Here is a 25899-nt window from a genome sequence, read left to right on the forward strand (position 1 = left end):
ATTACCATGAGCAGATGTAACTCATTTTCAATGGATTCAGCGGATAGACAGACAGACAGACACAGACACACTGACACACACACACACTGGCACACACACAAGAGTCACGGCAAACACACACACACACACACACACACACACACTGTGGTCTCGAGTCATTCATTCCGTGTTCTCATTTCGGGAATTCCCATTTCAAAGACTGACGATCACTTAACTCATTTCAATATATCTGCGCATAACTTCAAATTTTCAAATGATACAACAGAATACACTAAGTTTGTTTTGAAAATGAATAATAGAGTGTTGCGTTGCTTACAAAACCAAACTCATAATTAACACCTATTTATGTATTACGAAATTTTGACTGATTTTGGGGTTTTTTTTTGTGAGTTCAATTTTCCATGTGTTTGGTATTAGATGGTATGTTTTGTATTATATATAATAGTGTCGGTAAACAATATGGAATCGGTGGTTCGGACGAGTTTGGGTTTCCGGCAGTGAAGGTTATCCTCCCCCCGGCCCCCTCCCCCCCTACCCCCCACCATCCCCCTCCCATAGTCACTTCACTTTGACTACTTTTTTTTCTCCGTTCTTTTCGCCCACATTTAATTGTTATTGATCAAATTCTATACGTTGGTGTACTTCTTACACATGAAGATTCAGACGTCTTTGTTGCTTGGATTTTTGTTGTTGTTAGACTCATAGTGATCACTGAAGATAAGTGTACGTTATCTACACGTTTAAGTTTGGTTACAGTTCTACTCCGGCTTTAGAAGAGCGCATCTAAAAAAAAATTAAAAAAAAAAAAATAAAAAAAGAAGAAGAAGAAGAAAAAAAAAAAGATGATGATGTGGATATTTATCATTATAGCGCCTTTCCTCGCTCAGATACCAAGCTGTAAGCGCTTTACAAACACGGACATTTTTTGCACAACATATTGGCTAAATCAGTGGATAGAGCCGTCAGACTGACAGCTGCCCAATTTTCGCACAATGAACATCTACAATGCCATCGAAATTCGTATTTCATATTCATTACAAAAAGGTTATTCTCTACTGGAGAAAACTTGCTGGAACCATGTCAATAAACTAAAACAGGAGTCTGACCTTGACAGAGAAAATACTGACGATAACTCGTATAAAATTGATCGCATGTTTTCTTTTAAACAACAAAAGGACATCACAGTAGCAGAAGGCTCACCAGTCTGGTATACAGACAACGACTAGATGCCATAAAAATAAAATATACTTCTAATGTGATTTGCATTTGACCCGCAATAAAATTACTCCCGTGCATATCATCCATGGATGTGAACAGTGAAAACCATATTTACCTACGTCATTTATAAAATCTGCAGTTCCATCTTCTTCCATTATTAATGTCTTGTATGATAATCAACAAGTGTTTGAAATAGTTGAGTTTAATTTGGAGCCCAACTGGCTCTTTGTTGTAATTCTACTGGTTGACTAGTTATTTTGTTTTATCTATATCCTTCTTGTCTTTTTGAAAAAAAAATTAATGCTAATTGAGGCCGAGAGGGAACAGGGAAAGTTGTGATAATTTAAGGCATGGGTGGGTGGGGAGGGGGGGGGGGGGAGATGATAGATTTTCGTCTAAAATCACAAATGCGGATAGACGTCAAGCAAAAGAACGAACGAATACTGACAGACATTGAGTAACATTTTACGCGTATGACCGTTTTGTTTATCGCCTCCGTACATGTAGGCAGCCATACTGCGTTTTCGGGGGTACGGGGTGTATGGTGTGTACGTTTTGTTTTTGTTTCCATAACCCACCGAACGATGGCATCAGATGGATTACAGGATCGTTAACATGCGTATTTAAACTTAGGCGTAAGTATACACACGGAGGGTGTTCAGGCACTAGAAGGCCTGCGCATACGTTGATCTGGGAGATCGGTAAAAAAATATCCACCCTTTACCCAATATTGCATTGCCGCGGGTTGCATTGCATTGTGCTTGTACTGTATTGTATTGTATTGCACGGTATGGTGTTGCATTGCATTGTATTGTCTTACTCTGTGTTGCAACCTACCTTTCTGTGTGCGATTCAGGCAACAGTGCAACAGCACCTTTTTTTTTTCTCTCTCACAAAACCCAAGCACTACCGCCAGTCTGTTGTGCAAATGACTCGTGTTTTAAAAAGACCTTAGAGCTTGTTCTCCGACCGAGGATAGGCGCTATATAGGTGTCTATATCATCATCATATCACAATACAATACAAAAGCCAAGACAAGCTATGATACACAAGTCAAAAACCAGGACACACACACACACCCGTCGTAGTTTCCATTAAAAACAAAAAGGAAACCTTTGGCCAGTTTGTATGAAATAAACAACTGTTATCATACCGATCCTTACCGTGTTTCTGTCTCTGGTGTCTAAAATTCGGTTTTCAAAGAGTATTCTGATTATTAAATTTTTATGTGCGCGTTTTTGTTTTTTTTTAATCTCTGTTTTCGCGATCTTTTGTTTTGTAGTTTATTATTTCAATAGCTTTCGATATAAGTGTGTGTGTGTGTGTGTGTTTGTTTGTGTGTGTGTGCGCCGTAGTTCGACTGACTCACATTTTGAACGTTATTTTACTCAGTTTTGATGCGGATTCAGTCACTGAACTAACGTGCCACCATCTTGCTTTCTCCATCCCACAAACGATGAACATGTAGCCTAACCAATAGAGCCATTTTAATGAAGCTCAGTGAAGAAAGTTCGAGTTAGGTCTGTGAACAGAAAAACACCATCGTTTTAAAAATATGCCATTGGCAAAATGCAGCTTTTATTTTGTTTTTGGCTTCAACCATTCCTCTTAATTGGCGTGTATATTGATGAACTGTAAGATGTATTATAGCCTGTAGCAATGATGCCTCCTTGAGTAACTGAACTGAACTGTGCGGCTGTCTTGTGTCGTCCGTAGGTCCGTCAGGCAATATCTCATTGTTTTTTTTATTTCTTAAGCAGATGTGGTACGTGAAGCTTCGGCACGCTTCGGACACGGCATTCCTGACGAAACTGATAAAAGTGTTACAGGCTACATCATGGTTTACGTAAAATGCAGTTGCACGCTCCTCTTCCGTGAGAGTGCACAGTGCTCAACAAGACCCCACCTTTATTTGGCATACTGAAATGTGCAGGGTGCGATAAAGCCGGTACAGCTATGATCAGGAACCAATTATCGTTTTCGATGAGAGACAAATGGGCAGAAACATATAGGCGAAAAGACAGGCAAAGATGCAACCCCCCCCCCCTTTTTTTTATTTTTAATTTTTTATCCTAACAGTTGTCTAGGGGCACCATCAAAAACACAATATCACTCGGTTTAGGTTTGCAGACGTAAAAACAAACAAACAAACAAAAAAACCTGCTGGTTATATCTGAAAGATGTTTTCTTTAGTTTCAAGCTGGGTCAAATTGCGAATGTATTCTTGCTGTATATGTGCGTGTGTGCCAATGGAGTTCGATCGAAGTGTAACTGTGAACTCTTTCCCTTCCGGCGTGGCCTGAATCGTTGTGTGCTGGCGCCGGCCGTGAGTTTGAATCATCGATATGGAAATAGCCGTCAGTTGTAAAAAAAACCCAAAAAAACTCAGTGGTTTGAATACGTCATGTGTGAACCGACGCGTGCGCGTGTGTCAAGTGTGTGCGTGCGTCGGTGTTGTTCATTCTTTGTGACTTCAGTTCTTTTCAGTTACTTCAGTTCAGCATGTCAGATGCCGCGGTGCGTGCATCTGAGCTTGAATGTGTGTCAGTGTGTGCGTGCCGTGCGCGCGCCAGCATGCACGTGCCCATGCGTTCGTTCAGTTTGCGGCATGTACGGTTGCACATGCGCTGGACGGCATGCTCAAACAAATAATACTGCTCAGTCTTTCTTTTCATGCATGTTTATAATTCATCAACTTCAGCACTACTTCCGTTCCTCGCAATCAACCTATTGACAAATGACAAACAGGGACAGGCTTCTACTACCTCTGAGTCCGTAGCGGCGGAGCGACCTTCCCTAACTGTGGATAGTCAGTGGGTGAATAGCATTCCAGGGGGACCGTGGTCCTCATTCATAAGGGTAAGCTACGGATAGCCGTAGTTCAAACAACTCCAACCGAACAAACTTGATCTAAAGGGTGTAGCCGCCAATAGGTCGTTAAACTCCAACAACGCACGTAGTCGTAGCCCCGGAACAACAGACGATGTTCCTCACATGATGGGGCAGGGCAGGATGTGACATATTGTTGCACTCTGGCACTGAAATACCGTGACCCCATGTGTCCCGCTGCGACGGGTTCATCATGCGATCAAGATGCCGTGCGCGACGCTATAACCGGCAGTAGACCCCGAGTGGGATCCTCGGAGAAACAATCCCCATTCAAGTTGTCAGTGATCACAGGCAGCTGGGTCTCCTAAGTTGGGCCATGAACTTTAAGGGCAAGGTAACCCCGACACGGCGGTGTTGGGGCGCAGACTCTAAAGCCCATCCGTCGCACACGGGGCGTCAATAATTAAGCAGCAAGTTTCACGCGACAAGCACTGGCGGAGAAAGATTTTTTTTTTTAAATTATTTTTTTAATACTGCGTGGCAGTGAACGAGTGTTTTGTAGAGTGCACAGTTATGTCATAGCTAATTTCCAATGGAGAAATATATTGGAAAGCCACAATCCCAATTTAAGTTCCAATTCATCTCATATCATTTTTAACTGTGAAGTGTTCCCCCAGTGACACAACCTGTGACTGGGCAGATTGTTCCAAGAGTTCAGTTTGAGCAACCCTGTTAGTGACGAAAAAAAAATCGATGTAGTGAATGTTTAAGTCCGTTTTAGTGGGTGTTCTGTTACGCGAACTGTCATTTTAAGTTAAAAAAAAAAAAACTCAAGCTGTGTGGTGCTCTTCTCCATATTAAGTTGTACAAGCCTTGTTCGTCAGTTAACGTAACTTGATGTCTTACTAGCGTCCTAAATCATTGCACCTTTATATTTTCATTATTTGTGGGACCAAACGGCACATAGCAAGATGGTGGCACGATAGTTCAAAATCGAGTAAACTGATGTATAAAATATGCCTGAGAAAACGGGTTACAACTATTGATGGTAATATCGTTTTTTCATTATGCACACATGCACAAAATTTGCCGGAAAAATAGTTTCCTGAATTTTGGATGCTAAAATATGACTATCAAAAGCTGATCAACACTTCCAGTCACTAAACACAGCCTATCGCGATCCATGCACCAGAAGTTTTTTTGAATTCCGTGATCTCTATCTTACAACTCATCACTGAGTTGCGTCTCGTTTTCAAACCGGAAGTATTCGCAAAAAAAAAAAAAAAAAAAAAAAAAGCGTAAGGAATCTGAGGAAGAACAACTTTAAATTCAATGACAAGGCTTGGAATGATCAGGACTATTTTTCGAGCAAGGTTTTCAAGAAACTGGACAAAACAAACGATCACGAACAGGCCCTTATTTGAGTTAAAAATACATCTCGCGAGACCAGAGCGTCGCTTCCTCAGTTGTCGATCTTTGCCGGTCAGCAAGTTTAGCAAGCAGACGTGTTTAGATAATTTCCAAGTGATACTGAGAGGCTATAGCACTGTCGCTTCAAGAAAGAAAATGCCTGAGAAAAAGAAGTTTGAGCGTCTTCCTAAAAGTGTCATTCCAACCAATTACAAACTTCGACTTCATCCAGATTTGACTGCATTTACATTTGCTGGCTCCGAGGAAATCGAAGTTGAGGTAGGCTAAGACAAAGTGTTAATTCCTGGACTGTTTTTATGAGGAAGATCTAGTCATTATTATGATTATATGCTGTCGATCTGTTCAGAGGCGCTGTTGATCTATTTAGAGGCGCGTGTCTCTGGTTTAGGACTACTTCTGGCAATATTAATTGGTCAGGTCTTTATGTGTTGTTGATCTTATCAGAGACGGTTATCTCTGGTACGATAAGTAGTATTTCAATACAATATTACTGTTAGTAGGATGCCACTTGTATTATTAGTAATCTGTAAAGGGACTGGCTCAAGCATAAGCCTCTCAGTTAAACAGTAAATCACTACAAAATGCTCAAGTTTACTGAGTTTGCACATTGCATGTGCATATTCTGTTAGGAAAATCCATCATCAAGATAAAAAATGTGTATGTAGTCTTCAGATCTTCATCCTGATAGATATCATCAGCCAGTATGTTTGTTTTTGTCAGGATCTGAGTTTTAAGATAAGAAGAATATAATAATAATTTTTGTGGGGTTTAGGTCGGGGGATGTCCAGGTTAAAATGAAAAGGGGAGGTGGGAAGTGCACTGGTAGGGATGGAGAAGGGGAGGGGCTACCGTTCCCTTATCAGCTTATGACAATAATTGTGCTTCCATTAAGAAATGAAGAAAGGTACTGAGCAAAACTAATCCCAGCTGAAATTCCTTTAGTGTAAAGTTGTCAGGGAGGGGCTGGGAGAAGGAGAGAGGGATTTGGGGAGGGTAGAACATGGTAAAGGAGAAATAATGGGGGGATATGGTCACAGAACTGGAATATAGAGTGCTTTTGCATTAGCATTTTTGTACAAATTGTGGTGATATCCACAATATTTCCCCTCAAGAGAGAATGATTCGTTTTTTCAAGGCGTGGACGTTCACTCTGTCAGTCAAATGAGGAGTGGAGAGGAAGAAATGTGAACATTGCCAGTGTTGCCATTAAAATAAGGGCAGTAAGGAAGCTCTCCACTGATGATGATGTCATTTGTGATATCAGACTTTTAAAAATTGTTTCATTCTTCTGTACAGTGCATGGAAACTATATATATATATATATATATATATATATATATATATATTTAAAACCAGTGTTCAAAAAGGTTGCATACATGAATGGAGGTGCTTCAAGATCTATTTGATATTAACTGCATTCTGCTCAGGAGATTGATTTATCTACCTGTTTTGTTAAGTTCTTGTGTGTTGTGTGCGTGTGTGAGTGTTCTGGCAATTGGTTCATTGAAAAAAGAAGTGTATTGTTTCAGGTGAAAAATGCTGTCTCCACCATCAGACTCAACTCAGTTGAGATTGCTATCCAGAAGGCTGTCTACAAGCCAGAAAGTAAGACAGTTTCATTCTATACTCATAAATTATAGTTTATTTCGTCTCTTTTCATTTGACTGTTTTAACATCAGACTTTCCTTGCAGACTGTAACTATAGTATATGCAATATTCTGATTTCTATGACTGCATTTAGATGTTTACAAATATATATTTAATTTACAAATCTTACAGTTTCTTGGCAAAATATTATAAAGTTATGTCTTATAAATGTGGTGAAAAGTCCACCGATGACCAAGTAAATTAGAAATCAATAAAAAAAAAAAAAAAAAAAAAAAACCTTTGAAAGAAAATCAGCCTGATTAGAGAGATTGCTTCAGTTGGACACAGTTTCAGGGAAAACCTTTTCAAAGTGTATATTATTGTGGCATCCAGTGATAGTTTGTGGGTTTTTTTTTCATGTTATATCCAGTGGAGCTGTATATTGTTGTTTAAAAGGTCATCATTGTTAATGCTAATGGAAGGTCACTTCATTTTTAATGTGACATTTTTCATAAAATGAAAAATTAGTGAAGTACTTGAAAACATTCATATATTTGATAGATTAAATTGTAATTAGAGTAAATCACTGAATGACAGTCTCCTGCAATAGACAGTCCTAGATTTTGTAATCTGAAACACTGATCAAGCCTTTTTAAGTCAAAAGAGTGTGACATGAAAGATTATTTTTGCATTTTGTCACTTTGTTAAGTATGTAATTTTTTTTATAATAATTAAATAAATTACAAATGAGTGTTGTTTTTTTCTTCTTGCTTGATTTTGTTCATTTTGACTGCAATGATAGATTATCTGATTTAAATTTGTTTGTGCAGATGGAACGGAACTGAAAGGTGAGGTCAGCTTTGACGAAGAGGAGGAACTGGCCATTCTTTCCTTCCCTTCAGAATTGCAGGTATGCAGTATATAAATTGTAGAAATTTTATACTGACAAAAGTTATATTTTAAAATTCTTTATGATTATGAAATCAGTTATTGATGATTTGATCTGAAATGAAATGATTAACAAATACTTGAAATAGTAAAGATTGGTAACTCTGTCCATTTACAAGGTACACAACTTAAAGTCAGTGCTGCTTACACTACTGATTCAGCTAGCACCCAGGTAAATGAAAGATACATTGTAACAGATGCAGACACTTCCTCAAAAAAAAAAAAAAAAAAAAGGAAGCGCTGGGCTTGTCCTTATACTGATCATCTGACATATGCACACAGCAGCAATGACAGAAGAAATGTGCGTACACACAGATTAGCTTTTATTCAAGACTGGCATAGCCTCTTTAATCATGAACAAGCTGTACAGAACACATGGACAAAACAGAACAAACACATGGTTGCCTCGGTGGTTTTTCGACTTCTGCATTCATGGGCTGCAACTCCCATGTTCACTTGTAGGTACATGAGTGGGCTTTTCCATGTATGACTATTTTAACCCCACCATGTAGGTGTGGTTTATTATTTGTATTAATTGTAATCTTCAAGTTAGGTTTTATTATTATGTGATGTATATAGTTCTGACAAGATATTGGTAACTTGCAAGTTACGTTACATACTTTACACAGAATATGTTATTTTGATATTGTTAATAATGGACAATTGGACTGTATTTGATTGACATGCAGGTGATGGTCTAACGACTTGGCAAGGATCAGGTTGTACAGATTTCCACAAAAATGTCAAGATGTCAGCATTACATAATCAGTTATGTCATCTGTTTTTAAAGTAAGAATAAGGCCTACAGTTATGATTCTCCTCATTTTAAGAAGTTTCACCCACATACCTGTTGTTGTTTTTTTTTCAATACAGCTGGGGAAAGGTGTTCTGCAACTTGAGTTCACAGGGGAACTGAACGATAAGATGAAAGGCTTCTACCGCAGCAAGTACACCACGCCTGCGGGTGAACAGAGGTTTGCTGCAGTGACACAGTTCGAGGTATGCATTCTCTGCTTGTTCAGCTTGGTTTGGTGTATTATTAATGATACTTTAATACTATAGTATATATTGTAATATTGGTTCTTTTGCATGGTAGTGTCTGACAACATTTAAAGAAATTTGTTGATGAAATGTGCTGATGAAATTTGTTGATTAGATATGCATTATCAGTTGTGGAGAAAAGCTTAAACTGTTTTAAAAAAAAAAGTATAATAAATGAATAGTTTGCAGAGTTCTGCCATGAACATTTGACAAATGCTTTATTTCAGATATTTACTCTTACTTTATTTATTAACCTTATTGAATACAATGAACATACACTGAACATCTCTTAACTGTACTGTGCAGGCAACAGATGCCAGAAGGGCCTTTCCTTGTTGGGATGAGCCAGCTGTCAAAGCCACCTTTGATGTTACTCTGGTTGGACCCAAAGACAGAGTCATTCTTTCTAACATGGTAAGACAGTTTGCTTACTCTCTTCTGTTTTTGACTGAAGATTTGAAAGTATTGAAATTATTAAGTTTTTTTTAATACTTTTTTTCTTCTTTTTTTTTTCCCCATTGATAAAGCATGTAATGTGGTCAGATTCCATCCTATCATTACAGAAATTTAACTTTAAAGATAAAAATCAGTGTCAATGTCTTATGAAAGTGTTTGACAAATAAAGATAATAGTAAAAGAAACATTTGCTCTTTTGACTGATCTCAGATCATGTCAAGCGTATAAAGAAAGTCAGGAAATCTCAATGGAAAAGTGCTTTAAACATCCAGTATCCAGGCTACACTTGCTGTTGGGGTAGCTGACATGGGGTAAAAAGCCAGTCAGCAAAGGTATGATCTGATACAGGTAATGATTATTTGCATGTGAAAAAACAATCTCTCTGATCAGTATGATTGTTCCCGTAGCCAGTGGTGACAGAAACAACCTTGGAGTCGGACAGCAGCCAGAAAGTGATGACATTCCAACGCACGCCCATCATGTCCACGTACCTGCTGGCCTTTGTGGTGGGAGAGTTTGACTATGTGGAAGACAAGGACTCTGATGACATCCTCATCAGAGTGTACACACCCACGGGCAAGAAGGAGCAGGGAAAATATGCACTGGATGTCAGTATTTTCATTTTTTATTTTAAAAGATTATGATTTGTTGATAATGATTCCATTTTCCTTAATACTTTGAGTTTACTTCTTTAATTAGTGATGTATGTGTATTCAGACTGAAATGTGCAATTGTCAAAAATATATGTAATGTTATATCTGAGAAAACATGTAATTCACTTATTGCTATATGTACAGGTTGTGTACATGGTGTGTGTGTGTGTGTGTGTGTGTGTGTGTGTGTGTGAGAGAGAGAGAGTGTGTGTGTGAGGAGGGGTGTGTGTGCGTGTGGGGGTGGGGTGGGGTGGGGGTTGGGGGTTGGGGGTGAGGGTGGAGAGAGAGAATATGAATATGGTACTTATACTATAGAGGATATCTTTCTGTTGAACCATATAACTAGTATCCTACTTTTGTTTATCTCAGGTTGCTGTGAAAACTTTACCATTCTACAAGGATTACTTTGGTATTGTCTATCCCCTGCCGAAAATGGATCTTATCGCTATTGGTGATTTTTCTGCTGGTAAGCACTAAAGAGCCTAGTAGTGTGTACATTACAGTTGTGTTTAAAGCATACTGTGTACATTACATTTACAAATGTTTTAAAATCGCAGTTGTTTTCATCACAGATGTGTTTATTAACAAAGCAATACATTCAAAAATATATTTAAAAGAAAACTGTATACATCACGAATGTATCTGAAAACATTGTCTAAAATAAATGTCTAAGAAAAGTGTCTTTGTTGTGACCCAACACAGATACGGATGCCAGGAACTTTGACTTGCGTATCTTGTGAATTTCTGTATGTTTAGTATGTATGTCAAGAGTTTGGGTAATAAGGAGTGGACCTAAGTGAAAAAGGAAAGATTTCTTCCCTTGATTTAACAACAAAGTGCTGCTTGGATTTAGATCATGAATCTGGCAGATACCTGCAGACACCTCCAGGGGGTTAATCTATACTCTGACCCCTTACGATGGATATTATGATGTCTTCAAGGTTGTTCAGTACAATATACTAGTAATGTCATAAATGACTTGGAGGTGAAAAAAAATTCTTACACTGCTTGAAAAAACAAAACAAACAGAAGTGGAAAATTATTAAGGAATAAATTGCGAAGGGTCTATTTATAAGTAGTATTTGAATTACCTTCTTTTTTAAAATTTTTATTGCAGTAGATTTCAGTGTGTGAAATTTTATCTGTTTTCACCATGGAGAACATGTTGACATAGTGCTGTGCCACTCCATTTTGATTACCGTAAAGTTCGGTCTATTGAGCGCACTGGTATATAAGCCGCACCCACTAAATTTAGGAAAAAAATTAACTTCATATATACACAAGCTGCACTGGCTTATAAGCCGCACTTATTTCCGGTACTGGAACACATACTGATACTACAGAAAAGCTGTCAATACTGTAGGTTATGAAATAAACACAAGCGGGAACAACACAAAGAAAAGCAAGTGAAAATACTGCTAGTGCCACAAAAAATAAAAAATAAACACAACGAAAATAAGATCCATAATTTAGGGATAGTCACATATATTCAACGTCATCCTGCTCACTGAATCCATTGAAATCTTCGTCTTCAGTGTCCGAGTTGAAGAGAACCAGCACAGCTTCCTCCACCATCTTGTCACTGACTTCAGCCTCGCTTTCACTTCATGAACGTGAACACAAAGTGGAGTTGCTGTTGGTTCGCTGCTTGCACTGTTGTCTGCTAGGTTGATTGTCTTCAATTTGAAGGCTGCATCATAGGCATTACGTCGCGTTTTCGGCATGATGAGGGTGTATGCTTGAGCAGAGTAGAACTGAATGCTGATCTAAAGAAATCATGATTTTGGTGAGTTGAAGGGCAGCTAAGAATAGACGAGAATGTGACACTACAGGGATTGTTAAAATCCTCAAATAAGCTGTATCATTGTATAAGCCGCAGAGATTGAAGCAGGGGTAAAAAGTTGCGGCTTATAGACCGAACTTTACAGTATTATTATTTTTATTATTTTTTACAAAGAATTGATGTTACCAACAGGAGGCTTAGAGAAAAGCAAACCCACAGGACTGCTATCTTTCAGGTGCCATGGAGAATTGGGGACTGGTGACCTACAGAGAGACTGCTCTGCTGGTGGACCCCAAGGACACCTCAACACGGGTCAAGCTATGGGTGGCACTGGTGGTTGGCCATGAGCTGGCTCATCAGTGGTTTGGAAACCTGGTGACCATGGTCAGTTCATTTTCCAGTTTATCAGCGTATGTTTATTGGGTTTTTTTTTTGTTTTTTGTTGTTGTTTTGTTCACATGTAAACAAAATTTGTGTGTAATAACCATGTTTTGGTGTGTGTGTGTGTGTGTGTTTTCTCTGGAATACTTTGTAGACACTAAACCCATTCAGTGCCAGAGAATATTGGAAATAAGTGCTCTTTCCTTGCCAGGGAATTTGAGGATTCAGGGATAGTTGATTATAAAAAGAATATGTAGGAGAAGGTGGGTAGGGCTAAATGCAGTAACTGTCATTGAGCAGAATCATTCTTTCGTTGTGTTAACTATCTCTATTGCCTTTGTGGTTGGCTACTGGACAGCACACCTCATCGTTCTGATCTTTCCTCTTCATTTGTTTTCTTCTTTTTCATAGCTGCATAAGGTACTGTTTTTGATCTTCTCTTCATTAACAACAACAACAACAACAACAACAAAAAATCCAAAAACAAATCGTCAGAGACAGAGAGCTGTAAATCAAACAAAGGAAAAGTGTCAACAGTATCTCTAGCATAAGGACTTCATGTGTACTCTTCTTTAACTTTTTTAATCTCTTTGTTAATTTCTTCAAGGTAAGTCTTGTCTTTTAATAATGACATATTGAATTTCCAAAATGTATTTCATTTGATTTCACTGTTTCGCCTAAATGCAACTTTATGAGAATAAGATAATGATCTGTTCTGTAGCCACATTCAATGTCTGCATTTTAAGTATAAGTAAAAACAGGATCTGAAATGAGAAAGAAATGGAGTCTAGCTTGGTGAAACGGTTAATTCTCTGTGAGTACCTTTGACAATCAGGATTGAAATATCGCCTTTTGTCATTAAGTTCTAAATCAGTAATTATGTTCTCAAGTACTTCTCTACCTTCAGGTTTATAAATCGGCTCATAGTTGCAGTAGTCTCTAGTTAGGTCAAGAACCAAATTAAAGTCCCCAGCCATTATTACATTGTTAATATTGAAGTCCATGGGCCATACACATTAACTAAGATAAATTCAGTACTTCCTGTTTCAATAAGCACTATAATGTAATTTCCATTATTTCCTTTTGAGACCTGTTTAACTTTGTATTAAAAAATTTATCAAAAATAAAAGCTACACCACTGGAGTTAGAAACAACTTGAGAAATAACCTTGATAGCCCCATTCTGATATGACAATGTTCCATTCTTTCCTCAAAGTGAGTGTCTAGTAGACAGAAAAGGCTTTGCTTTTCAAATAGTGAAAGACATCCCTTCTTTTTTGTGTATTGTTGAGACCCTGACAATTAACTGAAGCAGCTGAGTGAATTATTCATTTTGTTCAATTGAGAGTGTTTTTACTTTTAAAATGACAACCCACTGAATCCAGCATGAAACCCAGCATTGGATAACAACCACTCATCCAGATCAATAATATATTAGTATTGAGAACAGTCCCTGTGCAGAATTCTTAATCTGAATTTAAAAAAAGAAAAAAAGAAAGGGGTCTAAAATAGCCCAGGAATTAATTGTCTTGGGTATATTTGGAACTTGTATTGGTATTGTTTAGCAGCATCATTCTTTCAACTTTCCCTGTTGTTGCTTGTGTGGTTGGCTGCTGGACAGCACACTTCATCAGTTTCTGGCTGTACATTACAGGAGTGGTGGACCCACCTGTGGTTGAATGAGGGATTTGCCTCCTGGATTGAGTACCTGTGCGTGGACCACTGTTTCCCAGAGTTTGACGTTTGGACCCAGTTCGTCAACACAGACCTGGGCAGAGCTCTGGAGTTAGATGCCCTCCACAACAGTCACCCCATCGAGGTTGGAAAACTCAGGCTGGATTTCAAAGTTGGGGTTTTTAACAGGAAATGAAATTTGATTAACCACAGAGAGAAAAAAAAAGAGAAGAAAAAGATTAGTAAATTTATTAAAACTTGGAAGTTTTTGCCTAATTAGTTTTATCACGTCAGTCTCATTTATTGCTTTGAGAACACTTGAGCGCAAATGCATGCCCATATGCATATGCTTACAGGCATTTGCATATGTTGTCTGATATCACTGAGTGGAAAGATGTAAAATTGAAGACTACTAGTACTATATAATAATAATAATGGTATTTATATAGCGCTGAATCTTGTGCAGAGACAAATCAAAGCGCTTTCACACCAGTCATTCACACGCATGCATAACTCTAAAACTGTAGAAACTAAAGAGAAGGAAGGGCAGGCAAGAGAGGCTATTTTGGGAAGAGGTGGGTTTTAAGGCCAGACTTGAAAGAGTTGAATGTGGAGACTTGACGAAGCGAAGGAGGAAGTTCATTCCAATTGCAAGGTCCAGAGACAGAGAAAGAACGGCAGCCAACAGTCAAGTGTTTGAATCTGAGTATGCATAAACAGAGTGGATCCGAGGCCGATCGTAGTGAGCGAGATGGAGTGTAGAGGTGAAGGCAGCCACAGAGATAGGAAGGGGCAGTTTTGTGAATACATTTATAACATAGAGTGCTGATCTTGTTTTTTATTTGGTGTGAGACCGGGAGAGTGCTGATCTTGTACTTTATTTGGTGTGAGACCGGGAGCCAGTGGAGATGTTGCAAAAGAGGAGTGATGTGCTCAGATCTTTTCTTTCTGAGGACGAGTCGGGCAGCAAAGTTTTGCATGCGCTGAAGGGACTGAATGGATGAAGCAGGCAAACCAGACAGTAGAGAGTTACAGTAGTCAAGGCGAGAGAGAATGAGAGAAACGACAAGTCTAGATGTTGCGTCAGTGGACAGATATTTCTGGACGGCACTGATGCGCCACAGTTGACAGTAGCAGCACTGACATGTCTGACTGATAAAGTTTTGCATGGACAGTGTATTGTCAATGACAAGACCGAGGTTCCTGACTGACGTGGAAAGAGGGATGGATGTACTGCCAAGTTTGATTGTGTCAATTGTGATGGAAGACAGTTTTTGTTTAGTTCCTATATGCATGTGCAACAGAGAGAATTCAACTTATCCCATGACAGAGTTGGCCTGAAGCTGATCTTTGTGACCAGCTGAACTTGATAAACAATATGGCTTAAGCCCTGCCACAGAAACTGTTTAAAAAAGCTGGCTAAAGTAAGTCTGAATAAGAAGAAATGGTCAGAATACAGCATTTTGTATTTCTCTAACATTCTTGGACATTGACAGAATAAGTTTTCTCTATAAAATCATTCTCAGTGAAGTTTATCTGTCCATTTTCTATTTATAAACTAAATTAGGATAGTTCTGAAAAGAACCCCTTGGAACTTAAGTTGAAAGGTCAGTGACATTTTTAGCTTTTTCACAACATTCTTGGTTTCATCAAGGACCCACTTAAAGCATTTTTGGGGTGCACTGTTAAGGTATACTCCATATCTTCTTTTGTGTGACAGGTGGAAGTTGGCAAGCCTGCAGAAGTAGATGAAATCTTTGATGCCATCTCCTACAGCAAGGGGGCTTCAGTGATAAGAATGCTGCATGACTACATCGGTGACAAGGTGAGTGCCTGCTGACTCAGAATGATTAACTGCCAATAAATACATTAGTCCATGGTCTACGGGAGCTCTCTCACTAAACATGGGTTTAAAAAATGTCTTGCAGAATCTGACGCAATAATTATCACCAGCAAACAGCTCCATCTTAGGAGTCCTGGCAGTGGATATAAAATGGTGAGATTGGAAAGGTTCATATTGTGAATGGTATGTGTGTGCACTGGTATATCTATATGTTGATCGAAGATGGCCGATTGAACACTGTCGTTTCTGTGCTTGCTGTGATTTTACAATTCCTAGCAGCATTCAAATTTAAAAAAAAAAAAATTTACTGTTCTTTTTTTCAAACCTTCAAAGGAGATTTTGTTATTCTTGAGTGTTTGTATGTTGTTATTGTTGACCTATTCTGCATTTATATATACATATATATCAAGGATTTCATACACAGTATTACAAGACTGATAACTGCATCTGTTTTTGATCTTTCATTTGTTTCAAATAAAACCCAACTCAGCCTTGAAAGATACTAGGTTACAGTTATCTCTGCTTTAATAACTGTTCTAATTCTCCCCCAGAGTTTTGTGCACATTTGCAGTGCCACAGATGATGCTGGCAAGAATCTTTTGCACAGGTGCAGAATGTTATTGTTTCCAACTGGGTCCAGATTCAAAATTTTATTTTTTGAAAAACTAAATAGCCAACTAACCTGTTAAAAAATAGGGTTTGGGTGTGGCAGGACTTCCGCAAAGGGATGAATGGGTATCTGACAAAACACAAGTTCTCCAACACAGTGACGGAGGATCTGTGGCAATCCCTAGAGGAAGCTAGTGACAAACCAGTGCGCAAAATGATGGACACCTGGACATCTCAAAAGGGATTCCCAGTCATCAAGGTAAGCTGTTTTGTATGTAGGTGCGTATGGATGTGTGTGTGTGCGTGCCTGTGAATAAAACAGCACCGCTGTGTGTTTGTGAGAAAATATCAATTATCTGCTTAAGTTTTGTGATATGTAGGTTTGTGATATTTTTACACACTCTCTTTCACACTCTTGCACACACACACACACACACACACACACACACACACACACACACACATACACATACACACATATTTTCAGCCGCCTGCATGCATTCACACACTCAAACACAATGCAAAAAACAAACTTTGCCATATTGACTGCTTCGTATTCACCAAAGTAAGCATGTATAATGTAGCATTGAACAGGAAGCAAGAGTGATGTGTTTCAAGAATGGTACTGATAAGAATTTATAATGTCTTTAGACAGCAGGTCAGAGTTGATCTGTGTCATTAGACGGCAAGTTGGAGTTGGTCTGTGTCACAAATATTGTAACCAAAAACTGCAGCTGTTGTGTCTGCACAGTGTTGATTTTTGACTCACTTGTGTAAACAAAGTGAGTCTATGTTTTAACCCAGTGTTCGGTTGTCTGTGTGCATGTGTGTGTGTCCGTGTGTCTGTGTGTCCGTGGTAAACTTTAACATTGACATTTTTTCTGCAAATACTTTGTCAGTTGACACCAAATTTGACATAAAAATAGGAGAAATTCAGTTCTTTCCAGTCATCTTGTTTAAAACAATATTGCACCTCTGGGATGAGCACAAAAAAATTTTAAAAAAAGAAGCCTAATTATATGCAAACTGCATTTACTGTTATATTTATATTTTTTGTATTCTCTAAACTTGGCACTTTGACCTCTTATTCTGACACAACAACAAGAGTAGTCATTATTATCATTTTTTGTTCAAACAGGAACTTCTTTTGCTAAGCATGGAATTTTTATTTATTTTGCAAACGTTTTGGTGCAGGTAGTAAAACAGGGAAATTACTCTGTAATTAATGCTAGGGGACTTAATTTATCACAAGTGAGTCTTGAAGGCCTTGCCTCTCTTGTTTTTCCTTGTCTCATTCAACACAAATGTCTTACTTCTGCCTTTAGTCACCTTGTTAGCTTTGAATTTGAACTGCAGTGTTTTTACACAAATCAATGCCTCAGGTGCAGAAGTGAAGCCATATTTGTGCATTTGCTGCAGGTGAGTCAAAAGCATGAAGGGACCACTCGCACGCTGACTGTTGAGCAGGAAAAGTTCTGCGCCGATGGCAAACAAGCAGGTTAGTGCCAGTGTCTGCAGTTCTGGTGTCAGTTGACGAAGGTGGGTTTCACGTGTATTCAGTTTCATTGCTGCATATTCATCTGTATATATATATATAGGAATATACAGAGAGAGAAAGAGAGAGAGAGACCTCTCGCACTAGATATATATGTATATGAATATATATGTAGCATGGTTGAATACACACCTCAGGTCTAGCTGTTTTTAGGCATTCTGCAGTATTGACAGCAAGTTGTGGAAGGATTGGAACATGGTGTATGTGGGCTATCTGATTATTTGGGTTATCTGCTCTTGGAAATGTATCCATCCTTGCACCTATCCAATTCAAATCATGCTCAGTAACACAGCTGACACTGAAAAAAATTAACTGTGTTTTCAACCATGCTAGTTGAACATTAATTTCAGTGACACAGTGTATCCATGTGCGTTGAAACAGGCGGAACAATAAACACCCAGAATTGCAACCTGAAACGAATAATAGAATGTGAGAAAAGTGTTTTTCTGTTCAGTATGTGCAAGTGATCGTCTAATGCAAGGTAAGGGTGATGGTTAAAGGTTACAGCATATCTTGTGTGTGCAACTGTCCACACTCACGGAAGAGTATATGCATTGGTAATATTTAGTGCCCTTTGCTGCTTGGGTACTCTTGAGGCCCACCTTCCTGTTATAAGTGCAGAGATGCCAACTGCTCGATCGGAGCAGGTCCAGTTTTAAGACTATTGCTCCAATGTCAGATTTTTTCTTATCAAGATACTTTGATTTCTGATCTGCCTATTAAAAAGAAAAAAGAAAAACGCTTGATGATGATTGGATAATTATAGACCTGCCTTGTACTATGATTTTTTCCACATTTTCTATGATTCAAGCCCCCACGTTAGGGCACTATGGCTGGATAAAAAAATCAAACAAAAAATGATCTTTCCAACTGTGAAACTTACCAAGCATGCATGCACACATGCACACTCAAATACATGCTCGCTCTTTCGCTCGCTGTGGTACTTGCAGCAAATGCCAAGAATCACTGCACACATTCGTTGCTAAGATAAACTTTTCTTAGTATTTAACATAAATGCTTTTGTGTGTGTGTGTGTGTGTTGTTGCGATTATGGCAGTTGATGATGTGGCAGTACACTTCGTGGCTGCAGTTAGCATACGCTGTTTAGATCAGGGATCTGTAGCTAAACTACCAAAGATTCATCTGCTTTACATGCTTATTCAAATGTGCTTGTGGCTTCTGTCTCTCAATTGGACATCTGTACATTTCACTATCATTGTTTTCTATCACACACCTACTGGCATATAGCCTTTTGACAATAATTGCAACAAATGCTGCAAGAGATTAGGAGTCCAGATTTGTCTTGCTGTTTCTTGTTTATCTCAGGGAAAGAGAATAGTGAGTTGAACATGAAGCTAGGTAGTTATCTGTAGTTTTAAGAGGTGTTTTTACTTGTCAGCAGTGTAAAGCTGCTGCATATTTTCTCCCCTTTCTGCAAACACTCCTGAGTGCTGAAATCCATCCACATGTGCTGGTTTCGACACTTTTCTAATTTGTTTTACAAGCAGTGTTCAATTTGTGGTGGTGTCATGTTTGGTGGTGGGGCCTTGAGTTTGTGCACGCTGGTGTACATCATGTAGCCAGCAGGGCAAGGCGTAGCACCTGTATGTGTGCCCGCCTTTGCTGAAAACTTAAAGTGATGTCTGCACATGCAGGTGAGGGCAGCTTGTGGCTGGTGCCTATCAGTGTGTCCACGGGGTCCAGTCCAGACAAGCCAGTGAGCACTATCCTGTTGGATAAATCCTCGACCACCATCACTCTGGACGACATCAAGCCCGATGAATGGGTCAAGGTGTGTCTCCTGTGGTGTGTGTGTGTGCTTGTGCGTCTGTGTGTGTGTGCATGAGTAGTGTTGTGCGTGTATTTGTAAGTGTGTGTGAGAGAGAGACTTGTTAGTATGCATGTTTATGCTTATGAGTGAATGACTACATTGATTCATGCAGGAGCACAGAAAAAGTAACACATACTGCATGGGTTTTGACAGGTGAACACAGGTACTGTTGGAGTGTACAGGGTTCAGTATTCCAGCGACATGCTGGGAATGTTGGTACCAGCAATCAAAGACAAGTCCCTGCCTCCCAAGGACAGACTTGGGCTGCTGAATGATCTCTATGCACTGGTAAGCAGAAACAAAGAGTTCATGTTCTCTGATTGATGTAGGAAAATTGCTTGGGTGATTTTGTTGCTTATGGCTTTTATTGAGTGAGGATTTCCAATAGCATGATTTGAATGGATTTTCTGTCTGGATGCTTATAGGCTTGGAATTATTTATTTAAAAAAAAAAAATAAAAAAATCAGAAGACCCAAATCACAAGGAAAAAAAAGCCTGTCACTGGTGCTTTTTTTTTAATTAATTTTTTTTTATATTGTTGTTGCAAGAAACCCCATTCAAATTATATTTAAAGCAAAGATTGTATTGGCAAATACAAGTTTTTAGAATATGTGTTGGGTATATTTCCATTTGGAAGGCTAAGATGATGTGCTGTTTTAACTCTTGCACCGATGTAGTTGATTTTAGTTGGCTAGACAGTGCACCGCCACAGGCGACTTTTGTCAACATTGAGGGGTCATGTTAAGACCATTTTTGACTCACTTGTATAAACAAAGTGAGTCTATGTTTTAACCCAGTGTTCGGTTGTCTGTGTGTGTGTGTGTGTCTGTGTGTCCTTGGTAAACTTTAACATTGACATTTTCTTTGCAAATACTTTTGTCAGTTGACACCAAATTTGGCATAAAAATAGGAAAAATTCAATTCTTTCCAGTCATCTTGTTTAAAACGATATTGCACCTCTGGGATGGGCACAAAAAAATATTAAAAAAAAGAAGCCAAATTATATGCAGACTGCATTTACTGTTATATTTGTTGTTGTTTTTTTATTCTCTAAACTTGGCACTTTGATAGATATTCTGACACAACAACAAGAGTAGTCATTTTTATCATTTTTTGTTCAAACAGGAACTTCTTTTGCTAAGCATGGAAGTTATATTTATTTTGCAAACGTTTTGGTGCAGAGAGTAAAAAAGGGAAATTAAACTGTAATTAATGCTAGGGGACTTAATTTGCTTTAAACTGATCTTTCTCATCTTAAACATTACATTTTAAAATCATACTCAATACATAAAAAGCTTGTGTGTTTTACTGTCAGTGTACAGGGCTTTCACTATGTTCATTCGCCCAAGTGGTCTTTTTCGGAAAATACTAAAATCAATACGACAAGTGGACTTTATAGATCTATTGGCTGAGCCCTGAAGGTCATGGGCAAAAATCAGTTGCGTACACATATTCAAAGCGCATGCTCATATTCTTCGCGAACGCAGACGACACTTTTTTTTTTTTTTTTTTTTTTTTTTTTTTTTGCTGTCCCATCATCTGCACCGTTTCAGTGGCATTACTTTCACGCTGCTCATTTAGATTCCCCCATACACGGCCACACCCGGGTTTGTCCGTCGCAGTTCAGGAACCATTGTTGTTAGGTCGCCAGGAGGCCACACACCAGAGGAGACCCTGCAGTGCTGCTGAGTCACTTTGGTGGTGTTCATTGGTGCCTCTTCTGATTTAATGTACTTAGGACACCACCTACTAAACCCCTACTAACGACAATAATGGCTTGGTCGCGGAGCCAGACTGAGTGAGCGTCCCTCCCAGAGTGGAGACCGCCACCACGTCCCTCAAACAACAGCCCCTCATGAATCTGTCGACATTGACGACATTGACAGGACTCACCCCAAGCACGAAGCTGAGGTCACCATGAGAGCAGGGTATGAAAGGCCACAGACTTTGAGACTATTTTGTTTATATTGATGACGATGGAGGAGGAGGAGGATGACGATGATGATGACGATGTTGCTATGGAGGTCCATTTTGGTTTGGGACTGCGTGACAAGGCTGTACTATACGCTTCTGTCATAATGATATCCCGGCGTTAACCAGGCCCGAGAGATACAGACACTTGCAGTGTTGGTCAGGTAATTAGAGCAACACACCCAAAGATGCATCCTTAAAGTGGATGACACTCGACTGTGTGGTCCCAGTCTCCCCATTTAAGCCCACAGCACACTCAACTCTGGGTAGGAGCCGGTCACGGGCTGAAAAACCCACCTCCGCTGGGATCCGAACCCGCGTCCTCCCAGCCGTCAGTCCGTGACGCTAACCACTTCGCCACGGCGGCTGGTGCGAATGACGCCATTTTGTTTCAAGTTGTTGACCTGCCCATGCAATCCTATATTCAATCGACAATACACGATAACATGTGATGGAAAGTTGGAGAAGGAGACCGTGAAATATTTATTCAGAGAAAGATTTGTGAACGCCTCATCACTTAATGGATTATGCCCCAAACTGCCATAAAGATATCCATAGAATCAGTCGGAATACACAGTTAAAAATAATAAACCATGAGAGTTAATACCCTTGAATTGATGAAACACAATAATTTCCAGTCTTGACTTTTCTCAAAATGAAGTCCTTTTCACTTCATACAACGTTTAGCAGTACTTGTACTTGGCTCTAAATGTTATTAGTTTAACAAAATACTCAATTTGCATATCAACTCTAAAACTATAAAACTAGAATGAACATAAAAGAGAAATTGAATCGACTGTGTCAGCTGGGTTTAACTAAACTTGTACATCTATCTAGATCCAGAGAAAACGGCAAAATGTTGCAGTGTGATCGCGGCGATAGCCACGTCTCCTTTACCGCGGACTTAAAAAGAATTTTTAATCGTCCTTAAAGATTTTTTGAATGCCCAAGATACACCAGAATAATATGATTTGAACAGCGTTCTCACTGCGAATACCACAATCGATTTATCGCCCTTTAAAAAAAGCATGTTTAAATATTACATTTTTGAACGTCAGTTAAGGAGCCACGATAGTGTAATGGATAAAACAGTTTCTTCTCATCCAAACACACCGGGTTTGAAGCTGCCGTTAGGACTTTTTTTTTTCTTTATTCTTTTTCTTTTAACTGGAAGCTTTATAATAACAAATACAGAACACATTTTAATGATTAATTTTTTTTTATTTTTTTTTTTTAAGTGTATCACAAGTGAGTCTTGAAAGCCTTGCCTCTCTTGTTCACATTGTAACAAAGCTAGACAGCTGCAGCCAGTTTTCCGCTAATAGAGCAGTGACTAACCTTTACCCCTTAACTGAGTTTGAAGTGAACGTGTTGTTTTGACTTGAACCGAAGCCTGTGACTGAGAGCATTGTTTCTAAAATATTTGATGCTGGGGAGTGTTTTTCACAAAGAAACTTGGCGGTGAAAGAGTTAAGTATGAGAAGAAAAAAAAAGCAGTGTGTAATGAAACTTTCACACACATACACGCACACACACACAAACCCACTGGTAGCTGACACCTCGATCTTCACTCACGTTGTCTCCAGGCACGTGCTGGCTGTTACTCTGCTGTGGATGTGCTGAAAGTGACAGAAGCCTTTGTGAACGAAGACAACTACACTGTGTGGTCTGACCTGTCTGGAGGCTTGGCCTCAGTGGCTGTGCTCCTGCAATACACTGACGTCTACCCTGAGTACAAGACCTATGCCTGCAAGCTGTACTCCACCATTGCTGCCTCTGTCGGCTGGGATCCCAAAGAGGATGATGGTATGGGTCTGGTGATGGTGGTTTCAATGTTTTGTTGGCATGTCAAGTGTGTGTGTGTGTGTGGAGGAGGTTGGTTTGTGTGGAGGAGGTTGGTTTGTGTGAATGTTGATTCTTGTTTGCATGCATATATGCTTGTGAATCACTGTGTAAAAAAGTTCATGTGTGTGTTTGTAAATGTGTATTTGTGTGGTGTGTTTTCTGTAAGACTGCTCAGAGTGCCTAGTTCTGCAAGCTCCTGACACTCCTGACAGCACATCATGTTGTCATGCAAGTTTGTAATTTGTGATTTGTATTACCAAATCATTACTTTTCATTTCCGTTGTACATGCATTCATTCCGGTTGATTAAATAACCAGACATGCAAATGTTAGCTGAATATTGTTTGAAATGAATGAGAGGTTGTCTTATTTGTGTTTGCGTGTGGGTCTGAGTGTGTGTGCATGTATATGTGTATTTGTGTTTATGTGTGTGTGTCTGTGTGTGCACAGGCCCTCTGACTCCTATGCTTCGTGACCTGGTTCTGACCAGAATGGGTCGTTACAATGATGAGGCCACAGTGGAAGCGGCCAAGAAACGCTTTCAGGACCACTTCAGTGGTGTCAAGACACTGCCAGCGGACCTCAGATTACCTGTAAATTTTCTCTTTCAAACTACCCTTTGGCTTTTTAAATGGTGTTGATCATAGCGATCACAGTAAATTCATGTGTTTGCATATCTATCAAGAGTTTCATGACTCATGAAAAGAATGTCTGACTTCTGAAAACTGGGGCTGCTATTGCTGAAGAATGATTTGACAGATAAGCAAGATAAGGTGTTTTTGATGAGCTGATGTTTTTTGTTGTTGTTTTTTTTTTGGTGTGAAAACATGCCATAAAGAAGGATTTTGTTGAAATGGTTTATTTATTTAATTAAAAAAAAAAATAGAAGAAATAGTTTCTGGTGTGGAAAAACAAGTACTATTTATTGATGGGAAAAGTTTCACTGATGGAAAAAGAATGATCATTGGTTTTTCATGGAGAAGAGTTTCTGATCTGAAAAGAAACAAGTGCTGTTTATTTATTGTGGAAAACAATTGTTCAGTGTTCATCTCACACACAAACACACACACACACACTCACACTCTCTCTCGCTCTCTCTCTCGCTCTCTCACAAAATGCTTTATTGTCTACAGGTGTATGTTACTGTGCTGACCAATGGTAATGAAGAAGTCTTCAACCAAATGCTGGAGGTAAGAATCACAGCCATAAACCCTGGCCACGAAATAGCATTGGAAATAAATTAATGATGTTGAATTGTATGGAAGTGGACCACCACTTTCGTGAATATTTGACTGCATTGGAAATAAGTTATGAACTGAGACGTATATGCTCAACATGGAGAGAAATCATGAAACTGCATGAATGGTGCTTGAACAAATGCTGTCATTTTTGAGACAGACGATATGTGATACGTTCATTTTAGTAAAAGGGTGGGGGTGGCGGAAAATTCAGATCACCTGAATCAAGAGCACGAGACAGCCACAGAATTTCACACAGTAACATTTCACTCATTCGCATTTGCGGCGCTGCATGCAGGCGATGGCAGTACTGTTGACAGTTGAAAAATTAATACAGATTTGTAGGTTCATATCTTCTTGATATTGAGTCCAACAGACTAAATATTTCACAGAAAGTTTGCTGGTATCATTCAACTGAATCTTACTTCTGTTACAGGAGTACAATATCTGTTCACTGCATCATCACAAAGTTAGCTCACTTCAGTCTTTGAACTTCAGTCCACCATCATTTGACTCCTAAACTGAGAGCAAGAGAGAGAGGGAGTGAGCCTTTATCCACTGTCAGCGATTTATTCCTATAGTTTTATTTTCTGTGAGGGTCTGGGTTTGAGTTCTGCTCTCGCCCTTTCTCCCAAGTTTGAAAATCAAACAGAGCGTCTAGTCATTTGGATCAGACGATAAACCAAGTTCCGGTGTGCAGCATGCACTTGATGCACTGAAAAAGAACTGATGGCAATGAGTGTGTTGTCCTCTGGCAATATATTGAACTGAGTAGAAATCCACTGATAGGTACACAAATATATGCATGCATTCAAGGCCTAAGTGTGTTGGGCTTTGCTGCTGGTCGGGCATCTGCCTAGCAGATATGGTGTAGCGTATATGGATTTGACCAAATGCAGTGACGCCTCCTTGAGAAACTGAAATTGATACTCGGCCTTCTGTTCCAGCATTCAGATAATTGAAACAATATAAACATTTTTCTAAAATTTACTCTGTGGAAAGAACAAA

The 25899-nt window shown here is 39.1% G+C and overlaps 1 protein-coding gene across 2 annotated transcripts in view; it reads left to right on the forward strand.

Annotated features, from left to right (window-relative positions):
* Positions 1 to 5378: 5378 nt before the first annotated feature.
* Positions 5379 to 25899, forward strand: part of LOC143292698 (puromycin-sensitive aminopeptidase-like) — a 30899-nt gene continuing 10378 nt past the window's right edge. The window contains exons 1-17 of one of the 2 annotated variants that reach the window (XM_076603208.1): positions 5379 to 5736; positions 7008 to 7083; positions 7896 to 7975; positions 8887 to 9012; positions 9361 to 9468; positions 9918 to 10118; positions 10533 to 10629; positions 12182 to 12330; positions 13981 to 14145; positions 15721 to 15825; positions 16556 to 16711; positions 17872 to 17950; positions 19645 to 19799; positions 19992 to 20126; positions 23396 to 23615; positions 24104 to 24246; positions 24787 to 24843. In XM_076603208.1, coding sequence (XP_076459323.1) covers positions 5380 to 5736; positions 7008 to 7083; positions 7896 to 7975; positions 8887 to 9012; positions 9361 to 9468; positions 9918 to 10118; positions 10533 to 10629; positions 12182 to 12330; positions 13981 to 14145; positions 15721 to 15825; positions 16556 to 16711; positions 17872 to 17950; positions 19645 to 19799; positions 19992 to 20126; positions 23396 to 23615; positions 24104 to 24246; positions 24787 to 24843 — 2409 coding nt within the window. In that variant the 5' untranslated portion in view covers position 5379. The remainder of the gene's footprint in view (positions 5737 to 7007; positions 7084 to 7895; positions 7976 to 8886; positions 9013 to 9360; positions 9469 to 9917; positions 10119 to 10532; positions 10630 to 12181; positions 12331 to 13980; positions 14146 to 15720; positions 15826 to 16555; positions 16712 to 17871; positions 17951 to 19644; positions 19800 to 19991; positions 20127 to 23395; positions 23616 to 24103; positions 24247 to 24786; positions 24844 to 25899) is intronic. The other variant, XM_076603209.1, reaches the window with a different exon arrangement.

This window comes from Babylonia areolata, chromosome 18 (genome assembly GCF_041734735.1).
Source record: "Babylonia areolata isolate BAREFJ2019XMU chromosome 18, ASM4173473v1, whole genome shotgun sequence".
Lineage (NCBI taxonomy): Eukaryota > Metazoa > Mollusca > Gastropoda > Neogastropoda > Buccinidae > Babylonia > Babylonia areolata.